Source organism: Scatophagus argus, chromosome 8 (genome assembly GCF_020382885.2).
Source record: "Scatophagus argus isolate fScaArg1 chromosome 8, fScaArg1.pri, whole genome shotgun sequence".
Lineage (NCBI taxonomy): Eukaryota > Metazoa > Chordata > Actinopteri > Scatophagidae > Scatophagus > Scatophagus argus.
The window spans coordinates 25764520-25777016 of NC_058500.1; the positions used below are offsets into that span (position 1 = coordinate 25764520).

The following is a 12497-nucleotide window of genomic DNA, read 5'->3' on the forward strand; positions in this document are numbered from 1 at the left end:
GTGCAGGATAAATTATTATTGTCCTGTGTGGGATTATTATTGTCCTATGTGGGGAAAAGGGATGAGTAGAAGAGTTTAATAGCCACAGGGAGGAAGGACTTCCTGTGGCGTCCTGTGGAGCACCTTGGTGGTCACAGTCTATGACTGAAGGTGCTGCGGTGGGATTCCAGTGTGGCCTGCAGGGGGTGTGACTTGCTGTTGAGGATGTTGAGCAGTTTCCTCAGCATCTTCTGCTCAGACACCTCTGCCAGAGACTGCAGTTCCTCTCCCAGGACAGATCCAGCTCTCCCGATGAGCTCATGTTCGCATCAGCTGCCTTCACCCTGCTGCCCCAGCACACCACAGCATAGAAGATGACACTGGAGACCACTGAGTGGTAAAACATCTGCAGCATTGTCCTGCAGACATTAAAAGACCTGAGTTTCCTCAGGAGGAAAAGGCGACTCTGCCCTTTCTTTTAGAGGGCATTGGTGTTGATTTTCCAGTCCTGTTATTGTCTATGTGGACCCCTAGATACTTGTAGCAGTCCACAATGTCCACCTCAGTACTCCTGATGTTGATAGGGTTATGGGGGGTACTCATCTTCCTGAAGTCCACCCTCAGCTCTTTAGTTTTCCTTATGTTGAGCTGCAGGTGGTTCTGTTCACACCACTATATGAAGCTGTCCACCACACCTCGGTATTCAGCTTCCTGGTCACCAGTGATGCAGCCCACAATGGCATCATTGAGTCATCCGAAAACTTTTGCTGATGGCAGGATTGTGAGTTGTACCTGAAATCAGAGGTGTATAGTGTGAACATATAGGTTGAGAGGACCGTCCCCTGAGGATACGTGGCTGGTATGCGAACTGTAGGGGGTCCAGGTATGGTTCCACCACTGATCGGACGTGCTTTAGGACCAGCCTCTCCAGTGACTTCATGGCGTGTGATGTCAAGGCCACGGGTCTGTCGTCACTGTGTGAGTTTGGGTGGTTGTTCTTCGGCACCGGAACCAGGCATGTTGTTTTCCAGAGAGCAGGAACAACCATCATGCTCAGGCTCAACTGGAAAATGTGCTGAAAAACATCACACAGCTGGGCCACACATCCTTTCAGGAGTTTCGGGCTCAAGCCATCTGGGCCTGCAGACTTGCTTGGACGTAGGCGGCTGAGCTCCATCCTCACAGCATCCCTGCTGATGGTGATTGGAGGCTCTGACCTGTTGGCGAAAGACAAAGGCATTGGAGGGGGAGGGGTGTTAAGAGGGAGGGATTGAGGCTGAGGTCCCCGTAGGTGAGGAGGGGTGGGGGAGTAGTCAAGGAGGTGTGATGAGCCCCGGAGAGGTGTCGATGTTGTGGGGTGAGGGGTGGGAAGTATCCACAACATCAAACCTGTTGAAGAACAGGTTTAACTCGTTGGCCACTTGTTGGTCTCCTCCCATCACTGCTGCAGTCTTTGTTCCATGGCCAGTGATGCTTCTCATCCCATTCCACACCTCCCTGGTGTTGTTTTGGGCCAGTTTGCTCTCTAACTTCCTCCTATACTGCTCCTTGTCGTCCTTGATCTTGTCCCTCACCTCAGTGTGTGCTCTCCTCATCTCCTCCCTGTCCCCCTTCCTGAAGACAGCCTTCTTCCTATTCAGGGCTGCCTTGATGTCCTTGGTCAACCATGGTTTATTGTTGGGGAGGCAGCGAACTGTCTTTGTGGGGACTATATTATCTGTGCAAAAATTAATATTATCCGTAATACAGTCTGTGAGTGTGTGGATGTCCTCCCCAAACGTCCCAGTCAATCGCCTCAAAACAACCCTGCAGGGTCTCCATGGCTTTCTGTGGCCACCTCTGGACAGTTCTTGTGGTCACTGGCTGCCGCTGAACTGCAAGGATGTACTGGGGCTTGAGGTAGACTAGGTTGTGGTCTGATTTGCCCAAGGGGGGGGGGGGAAAGCTATGGTGCTGTATGTATGCTTCCTTCACATTCGCATACAGCAGGTCCAGTGTTTTATTTTCCCTCATTCTGCAATCCACAAACTGTTTAAATTTGGGCAGGGCTGAGTCCATTATGACATGGATGAAATCCCCAGATAAAGCAATGAAGGCATCAGGATGCTGAGTCTGAAGTCCAGCGGTCGCAGAGATGATGACGTCAGTAGCCCGTGTTGCGTCGGCAGTTGGTGGAATGTAAACACAGAGAATGATGGCATGTGGAAACTCACGGGGCAAATAATATGGACGGAGTCCTACCGCCAGCAGTTCGCCTTCACCGTGATGTGTCGGGGGTTGCACAATTTGTTGTTAACATAGATAGCGACGCCTCCTCCCGCTCTCTTGCCACTCTCTCTGCAACTCACACACAGTGAAAGTCGGGTAAACTCACAGTAGAGTCTGGTATATTGTCACTGAGCCGAGTCTCAGTGAAGCACATCACCGAGGCCTCCCGAAACACACGCTGACTCCTCATGAGTGCTGCTAACTCTCTTTTACTCTTTTATTTGACAGTGACCGAACATTCCCCATGATAATAGCTGGAAGGTACGGTCTGTACCTCCTCCTCGCCAGTCGCCGTCTCTTCCCTGCTCTGCATCCCCTACATTTCCTTCTGAGCTCCCCAGGGTTTTCGTGTATTTGGCCAAAAATACCGCTGTGTTGAAGACTGATCAACTGATCCCACATGTAAACAATGGGGCCCCGGCATGATAAAAGTACTCCAAACACGATTAAAACCAGAATAAAAGTGCAGAAAAGTTGCATAGTTAGTTTCCACAAGAAAAACACGCTATGCCGAAAATAAGTTATTTAAAAAGACAGAATTCTAACTAGAGAAATTAACAAAACATAACACAAAGACACGGAGCAACTCTGGCAGGCGTCCGTTTCTAGCGCCGCCGGAAGTATATCTAAGTATATATAACTTGTTTCACTTTGTCATTATGGGGTATTTTGTGTAGAATTTTGAGGAAAAAAATGAACTGAGTCCATTTTGGAATGAGACTGTAACATAACAAAATGTGCAAAAATGGAAATGGTGTGTATACTTTCCGATGCACTGTATCTGTCAATCTGTACACAAGTTAAAAAGAAATAACTGACCTGCCATCCTGCAGGCCAACACAAATTATGTTTCCCATTTTGAATGCATGCTTTTCAGCCTCCTTCCCCTCTGTGCTGGGACCTGGCTCCTTCACATACTCTAAACAAAGAACTGGAGCCCTCAGTGAGAAAGTCTTGACCAGGTGAGGAGTGGTTCGGTTTAAGGAGAAGATGTTCACTTGCCCATAGCTGCCTCCTCCACCGGCAACCTGAACACCATGGGAACAAAGACAATAAGATGCACATAATAAAAGTAAGCGTTTACTAAATTAGCACACAAACATGATATAACATGAAACAAATATAGAAAAGAAAAAAAACTTGACTTCATTCAGAATTTAATATGATAAAATTTTCTCCTTAAATATTTCAAAGGTTAGTCAGCTCTTGATAACATGTACACCATGCTATGTGTGGAAATACTGGCGATGTTTTGTTTCATAAAAAAAAAAGATGAAGATGGCTAAGATGGTATGATGAGAATGAGTCTGAGAATTTAATTTGCAGAAGAAACTTGGAGAAGATGGGAGAGAAGTGGCAGGACATCTTGAACTTTTCAATATTGTAGCAAACTGTACTCACCCAAAGGTAACCCTGTGGTAATGACGTACTGGCAGCACAGAAGCCAAGCAGGCTGGACTGAGATGGACTGTGAAGAGCTGCCTCCAGCTACAAAAACAGAAAGAGCCATGTTTCATTCGCTGTAAGATGTTCTAATTCCACTGGGGGAAAAATGAAAATGTAGATATTGTTGTATTGTATGCTAATACTGAACAGAAACAATGTTGTACAGTTAAGTCTGTATGTCACAACCAGTATTGCACAGGTAAACTGCAAGTAGACTATAGGGTTATAATTACTTTAAGGGCAGGTCTCAGAGTGACTCAGACCCTCTGAGGGAAGAGTCTTTTATGCCATAAATTTACACAGGCAGGAAAGACTTCTTGTGGAGTTCTGTGGTGGCTGAATGTACTCCTGGGCTTGACCAGCACACATGGTAACATTGTTCAAGATGAAACATAACTTGGACAGCATCCTTCTCTTACACCGACGCTAGAGAATCCAGGTCAACCCCCACTAGCTCACTGCAGTTTTGGATCAGTTTGTTGAGTCTGTTGGAATCTGCTACCTATACTTTCTCAACCTGCTGCACTAGCATAGAGTACAACAGCAAACAGGATGCTACTGGCTACCGCTGATAATGGAAATGCAAATCAGTACAGCATGGTTCGAGACAGTGCAACCAAAGTTGAATTAACTGCTACAGACTTCTACTTCTCCTTAGCCTCCCTTGTCTTTGCTTTCAGTACCCTTTGCTTTGACCATGGCTCCTCCCCGTTACCATCTCTAATAGTCCTCTTCCCTTTGTTCAGGGGGCCTTGATGTCCTTTGTTAACCACGGCCTGTTATGTGAATAACAATTGAGAGTCTTTGCCAGGTGAAGTCTGCACAAGAGTTGATATAGTATTCACCAAGTCAAAGCACAACCTCAAAGACAAGAAAATATGACAAGACATATATCACCCTTGGCTTCAAGGTACAGCAGTGGGTAACAAAGAGAGACCACAGTGTGTTGTATGTCTGATTCTTACTTGAAAGAGGTTGATCTGAAATGGAAGGACTGTGTGGGGATCTGCGCAGTTGGGGCTCAGACAATGACTGGGAAATAAGGGGGCCTGCAAGCGCTCCTTAAGCACGTTTCTCCCAATGCGCAGTGGACACACTGTATGATTGTATCACTGTAAACAGCTGAGTCCCGAGTTGAACAATATAATGACGGACATCACTGCCGTAGTAAACTAAATCACAACATGACCTATCAAAGACTGACAAATAATGTTGATTACAGGGCACCAGTTAAGCTATAATAGAATTTATTAATAAAAGCAATATTAATTTGGTGTTCCTATAAAATGGTGGTCGTGGTGGTCCTATAAAAAACAAAGGGACAACAACAAAGCACAGTTAGCAATAATGAGTTAAGTACACGGTCCTGCAACAACAACACAGGTGACAGGGATTTACACACTACCTAAGTCTCTGCCCAGACATAATCCTTTTATTTTGTGTTGCAAAAATGATTATTATGCTTAAAGGAACCTTTTATAAAAGACTAGAAAGACTACATCAAACAGCCACAACATTATAACCACTGACAGGTGAAATGAATAACATTTGTTCATCATTTAATTACAATGCAATTTTCTGCAGGGAAACCTTGGGTTCTGGCAATTGTGGATGTTCTTTGACACACCACCCACCTAAACATTGCTGACCAAATACAGACCAAAAGAGTTTACAAAGTGCTTTGACAGACAAAGCAGAAGTAGATATTCAGGAAAACAATAAAACAGACAGCAATCAATTGCAAAAGGTTAAGATACGGTTAACCCACAAAGACATTTGCAAAATGTAAAACAAAGAATATCAAAATAATAAATATGAACAAGAAGGAAGAAAACCAATAAATGGACAACATCAAATAAAACCAAATGTGTAAAATAAATAAATAAGAGAGAATACATAAGAGACAGTAAGACCCCTTGCTAACCCCCCCAGACCCAGCATCCACTGGAATGGACATTACAAATACCCTGTAATAGAATGCTGTCAGTAATGCTGGTTACTAATTGGATCCTGATTATCCAATCACAATCATGTCATGACTTTGAGCACATCCTGAGAGAGACATTGGACAAGACAAGCACGGTGGAGCGACTGCAGAGAGGGAGGAGCAAGTGACCATTTTCAATCAAATATCTAAATTTATGTTCATGCTGACCAAACAAATTTGCTGTCAGCATAATTGGAACTGTTACAAGTGATAATATTTGAAGTTATTTTGAACACATACCATATCATTAATTTACAGGATTTTTTCAAAGTCCAATGTCCATTGCAAAGGACATGAAAAAATACTACTAAAAACACAAGTTATTAAAAATGTGTTTTTTCTGCTTTATTTTTATGAGTCAGAGTCAGTTTAAATTAAAAATGCAGGTCTGAAGGGGTTAACAGATAAAAAAAAAAAAAAGAATTATAAAAGAATACCAATAAAGGCACTAAAAATAATTAAAGAATGCAAATAATAGAGTAAAAATATATAAATAAAGAGTAAAAAGAATAATAAAATACAAATAATAAAACAAATAAAAAGACAACACTACATAAAACCACATGTATAAAAATGGGTTTTAAAAGATGATTTAAAAGAAGTTAGTGATAGTTTGGGGAACTATGTGCGGCTGCTGTTCATCGACTACAGCTCTGCATTCAACACCATAGTTCCCCACAGACTGGTCTCTAAGCTCAGGGACCTGGGGCTGAACTCCTCACTCTGCTCCTGGGTCCAGAGCTTTTTGACTGACAGGTCACAGGTAGTGAGGATTGGTAAACACACCTCCAGCCCACGCACCCTCAACATCGGCGCCCCCCAAGGCTGCGTCCTGAGTCCTCTGCTTTACTCCCTCTACACCCATGACTGTAAAGCCATGCACCCCTCCAACATCATTGTAAAGTTCGCCGACGATACAGTGGTGGTAGGTCTGATCTCCAATAACAGGATAACGGCCTACACGGAGGAGGTGGATGCTCTGGCATCATGGTGTCGCACGAACAATCTAGACATGAACGTCCACAAAACCAAGGAGTTGATTGTGGACTTCAGGAGGGAGAAGCAGAGGAGCCATCATACCCCTCTCAGGATTTATGGGACACTGGTGGAGAGAGTCAGCAGCTACAGGTACCTCGGCGTCCACATCTCCGAGGACCTGACATGGACCACCCACATTTCCACCCTGGTGAAGAAGGCGAGGCAGCGGCTGTATTACCTCAGGCGACTGAGGAAATTCAGGGTCTCCACAGCGCTGCAGAGAACCTTCTTCACTGCAGCCATACAGTCTGTGCTCACTGGGAGCATCACTGCCTGGTATGGCAACTGTACGGTACAGGACAGGAAAGCTCTGCACAGAGTGATCCGCTGTGCTGAACGGACTACCAGGACAGCATTGCCCTCCATGCAAGAGGTGTATGCCAGCAGGTGTACAGCCAGTGCACAGAGGATTTTAAAAGACACAAACCACCCGCACAATAGACTCTTTCAGTGGCTGCCATCGGGGAAACGTCTCCGGTCCCGCATGGCCAAAACTGAAAGACTGAGGAAGAGTTTCTTCCCCCAGGCCATCAGGACACTGAACTCTTTTCCCCCCCTTAACTCACCCCCCCATACACACACATGCATACTTGTATACTATGTATACGATATGTATATTTATGTATATTTACATTCCCTCTGCCACTGAGGTTAGATCTCTATCTTTATTTTTTATTTTTTATTCTATTCTATTCTATTTTTATTTTATTTTTTTTAACTTTTATCTTTTATCTTATTATTTGTGTATATTTGTACATGTTAATTGTATTTTTGCACAGTTGTTAAAAGGAGTGTTGTTTTTTTCATTTCACTGTGGATGCACATCCACATGTGACAAATAAAGAATTCTGATCTTCTGATCTGATCTGATAAAGCAAGCCTTATTTCATAGGGTTCAGGTTGTTCCAAAGCTGAGGAGCCCTAATGGCAAAAGCTCAATCACCATTACCTTTAAGCCTCGACTTTGGAACATTCAGAAAAGCCTGTCCCGTGGATCTAAGACTGTTATGTAGCTTGGGGCCAGGCCCAGACAAGCTTTAAAAGTGATCAATAAAATCTGAAAATCAATTCTAAACCAGACGGGAAGCCAGTGGAGAGACGCCACTAAAATTAAACTCAAACTAAACCTTGTATGTTTAGTGCTAGAATTAGGTATGCTGCTCTCAATGCTATTCAAAACACAGTTATTGTGACTTGTGATCACCTCAGTTTCATCATCTTATAATTCTAGTTTCATTTCTTTAAAATTATTTTTTATGTTGACACTTTTTATCCTCATCTGCTTTCAGCCAAAGAGTGATGTAAAGTCAGTTCTTCACAACAATGTGTTGGGTTAAGAGAGCAATAACCAGATATGCTGACTGCTACTTGTTGACCCAAGTCTATTATCACTTAATAAAAATAAAGAAATTAAAACTGCAGTCACAAAGAGCCAACAAATTAATATCAGGGACCCCTACTCAATCTACTTTTTGTAACATTTGTATCAGTAACCAGTGGCGGCACTCACCTTCAGTGTGCTTGCTTTGGAGGAGAAGACAGGAAGTTTGCAGGTCAACAGTGGACAACATAATGGAGCTTTTGTCTTCCCATCTTCTTCAGCACATTCCCACCCCAGAATATTTTCCTGTCCTGGGAAGAGTAACCACACAAGACAATTTATTTGTCTTTGCACAACAATGATTTACAACATTTACTTACATATGCATGTATACATGCAGAGAATAATTATGAAGCAAAAATATTGCATCTGGATGAATAGAAACAGCAGTAAAGATGGTGATAATATGGTTGGCATCTTCATGTTAAAACTCTGATATCTGGGAAACAGATCGCAGCAATTTGACTGTGTTTGAGGATGAAGATTCTGATGAAGATTCCGTATCCCCTCATTCTGCTGTTTCCTGTGCTCTGTTCTCGCAGGACTACTCAGCATTAATAGAAGAAAATCCATCCCTGAACAACCTGTTTTCTTCCAGCACTGTAGCCAGGTTAACAGAGCCATAGCTCTAAGAGCCTTGTACTCCCACCATCAGTAGTAATGACTTCGTGACTTTTTTAATGGCAAAAATCATCACCTCCAGCTGAGGGCAGGAGGTCCAGGATTTTTTTGTTTAATTATATTTTTATATTTATCTAGACTTTTTTCTCCCATTGACCTTCATCAACTAACTACAATCTCATCTGATCTCTTCATCCAAACCATCAACCAGTTTTACCCTTCCTTAGCACTTCTCTACTAGATACGATCAGTCTGTCTCATTAACAGACTAAGTGTCACAGTCATTTAAAGTATGTCTGCTTTTAGAGTGCATCATAGCACAGAGAAGGCACTGGTTAAAGTAAAAAGTGACCTTCTAGTTGCATTCAAATGAGAGAATAGTCTCTGTGCTTGGACAGGGTCCCTGGACAGGTTCCTGCCCATAGACCTCCCCGAGCTGACCTCCAGCATTAACAAATCTAACCCAACTACATGTCTCTTAGACCCCATCCCAACTAAGCTCCTCAAGGACGTCTTTCCCTTGATTGGCGTTTCCCTCTTAGATCAGATAAACTTATCCTTAACAACAGGTTATGTACCACAGGCGTTTAAAACCGCTGTTATTAGACCTTTACTTAAAAAACCTTCACTTGACCCAGACATCTTAGCAAACTATAGGCCGATATCCAACCTCCCGTTCCTATCTAAAATACTCGAAAGAGTGGTTGCAAATCAGTTGATTGATCACATACACAGGTACAGTCTCTTTGAGATGTTTCAGTCTGGTTTTAGAGCCCATCACAGCACAGAAACAGCACTGGTTAAAGTCACAAATGACCTCCTCATGGCATCAGACCGGGGGCTTGTCTCCATACTTGTTTTGCTAGATCTCAGTGCTGCTTTCGACACTGTAGATCACAGCATTTTATTACACAGATTAGAACATGAGACTAGGATCACAGGGACTGCGCTATGCTGGTTCAAATCATATTTAACAGATAGATTTCACTTTGCTCAAGTTAATAATGTTTCCTCTTCATATATAAGGGTTAGCCTCGGTGTTCCACAAGGTTCAGTGCTTGGGCCGATCCTGTTCACCTTATACATGCTCCCTCTAGGAAATATTATTCAGAAACATGACATAAACTTTCATTGTTATGCTGATGACACTCAGCTGTACTTATCCTTAAAGCCTGAAGAAACAGAGCCGTTAGCCAGACTCCAGGCATGTCTTAAGGACATAAAGGACTGGATGACCTCCAATTTTTTATTATTAAACTCAGACAAAACTGAGATCATTATTCTAGGCCCCAAACACCTTAGAAATAGAATAGCTGATAATATTCTCTCTCTGGACGGCATTACTTTGGCCTCCAGTACGACTGCAAGGAACCTCGGCGTTATCTTTGATCAAGACGTGTCATTTATTCATCACATTAAACAGACCTCTAAGACCGCCTTCTTTCACCTCCGTAATATCGCTAAGATTAGGAGCGTCCTCTCTCAGAGTGATGCTGAAAAACTTGTTCATGCTTTTGTTACTTCTAGGCTGGACTACTGCAACTCACTATTGTCAGGATGTCCAAATTATTCTATTAATAACCTGCAGCTGATCCAAAATGCAGCAGCTAGAGTTTTAACAGGAATCAGTAAAAGGGATCATATCTCCCCCATCTTAGCTTCTCTTCACTGGCTTCCGGTAAAATTCAGAATAGACTTTAAAATTCTCCTACTTACATATAAGGCCCTAAATGGACTAGCCCCATCATACCTGCAGGATCTAATAGTCCCATATATTCCCAATAGATCACTCAGATCACAGAGCGCAGGTTTACTTACAGTTCCCAGAATTTATAAAAGTAGAACGGGAGGACGAGCCTTTAGCTATCAGGCACCCCTGCTGTGGAACCAGTTGCCAATCTGGGTTCGACAGGCAGACACCACCTCCACTTTTAAGACTAAACTTAAAACCTTTCTGTTTAGTAAAGCATATAGTTAGCACCAAATAAAGTGTGTAGGGCTGGTAGGCATAGTTTCACTCACCTCATGATATATAGCCACAGGTAGAATAGGTCTGACTAACTGTTAATCTTTAAATCTCTATCATAGCTAAGCTGCTATAGGCCTACGCTGCCGGGGGACACAAACATGATCCACCAAGCAGTTTCCCCTCCTCCTTCTCCTCTTCTATCCTCTCCCCTCGTCAGATTAACATGCAGTTCATTATTTTATGTCACTAACTGTGTGTCCAGTGCTCCTCGTAGTCTTGTGTCTCTCCCTCCCTCCCTCTCTCTCTCTCTCTCTCTCTCTGTATCTTTCTGCAGGTATCTCTCCATCCAGATCTTCAAGTTGAACTGTAGCCGGCTCTATGACCAACCCAATGTGTATTGTTGACATCTGCCTGTCATTCCTCTGTGTACCGACTATGGGCGGGGTGGTTCTCCCTACGGGCCGAAATCGAACTGATATGATAGTGATTCTCAACATCACATAAAAAAAGAATACATGAATGTTACAGCAGTTCATTATAATTTTCATTACTATAATTTTCTTATAACTTGTGAAATGTTAAAATCATATTGAGGTGGTAGCAAAAGTGAAACTAAACAGTTGAGATTTTGTTTTGCTTATCTTTTTAGTAATGTCATTTCTCATGTTGTTAATTGATTTCCTGCCTGTACAACATCCATTGCACGTCTGCCCGTCCTGGGTGAGGGATCCCTCCTCTGTTGCTCACCCTGAGGTTTCTTCCATTTTTTCCTGTTAAAGGTTTTTCTGGGAGTTTTTCCTTAGTCGATGTGAGGGTCGAAGGGCAGAGGATGTTGCTGATGTTATGTTAAGCCCTTTGAGACAAACTGCTTGTAAAAATGGGCTATACAAATAAAGTTGACTTGACTTGACTTGACTTGTATTGTTAGATCTTAGTGCCGCATTTGATACCACTGACCATCACATCTTATTACAAAGACTGGAACATTTAATTGACATCAAAGAAACTGCAAGAGGCTGGTTTATGTCCTATTTATCAAATCAATCTCAGTTTGTACATGTTAACAATGAAACGCTAGTTATGTATCGTAACTTGAGATTCCATAAGTATAAACGTGACCTGAGATCTCCTCCCAAAAAAGCTAGGTTATTTTAAAGCCAGTGTAAGTTGCAAACAGGTTAGAAGGCCGCACCTATAAATATAGTATCTCGAGTTACGATACGTAACTAGTGTTCTGTATCGTTTAAGCTTCATCCTCTGAGAGCTTTCTCTATTGGGCAAAGATGGCACCAACACACACCAGTCCACAAGCACTATAAGCACACAGTGCATAAGGATGCAAATAACACCAAAAATAGTGTTATGATTTTCTCCTGTCATAAGCCCAATCAAAAATAGAGAGGGGTGAGATCATCACATCACATCACATCCTGAATTATCATGCAGAAATGATAATTATGCCTACACACAACAAAGTGAGCGGGAATGTCACATGGAATGTAAAAATGTGCAAGAATACATGGATAGCTATGTATAACACACAGTAAAAAAATGGTAATGATGAAACAAGGCAGCATGCAACACATGTCCCACATTTCGTCATTACCACTGTGTGAACGTAAATGAGGCAGACCTGGAAACTGTCAGTAGCCATCAAGCAAATTCAGGACTGAAAGAGTCACTGAAGACTCAGACATACAGTATCTCAAAGGTAAAACCTGATAAAAAGGCTTGGAGATGACCATGAAGCTGTTGTGCATTTGTCCTGCACTGCTGTTCCTCTGAGAAGAGCTGCAGAGCAGGACAGG

At 42.7% G+C, this 12497-nt stretch overlaps 1 protein-coding gene across 2 annotated transcripts in view; it reads right to left on the reverse strand.

The window, feature by feature from the left end:
• Positions 1–12497, reverse strand: part of LOC124063080 (rho guanine nucleotide exchange factor 10-like protein) — an 81029-nt gene that overhangs the window by 13796 nt on the left and 54736 nt on the right. For both annotated transcript variants that reach the window (XM_046396378.1, XM_046396379.1), the window contains exons 15-17: positions 8229–8350; positions 3649–3735; positions 3067–3275 (exon numbers count right to left, since the gene is read on the reverse strand). In XM_046396378.1, the coding sequence (XP_046252334.1) occupies positions 3067–3275; positions 3649–3735; positions 8229–8350 (418 nt within the window). The remainder of the gene's footprint in view (positions 1–3066; positions 3276–3648; positions 3736–8228; positions 8351–12497) is intronic.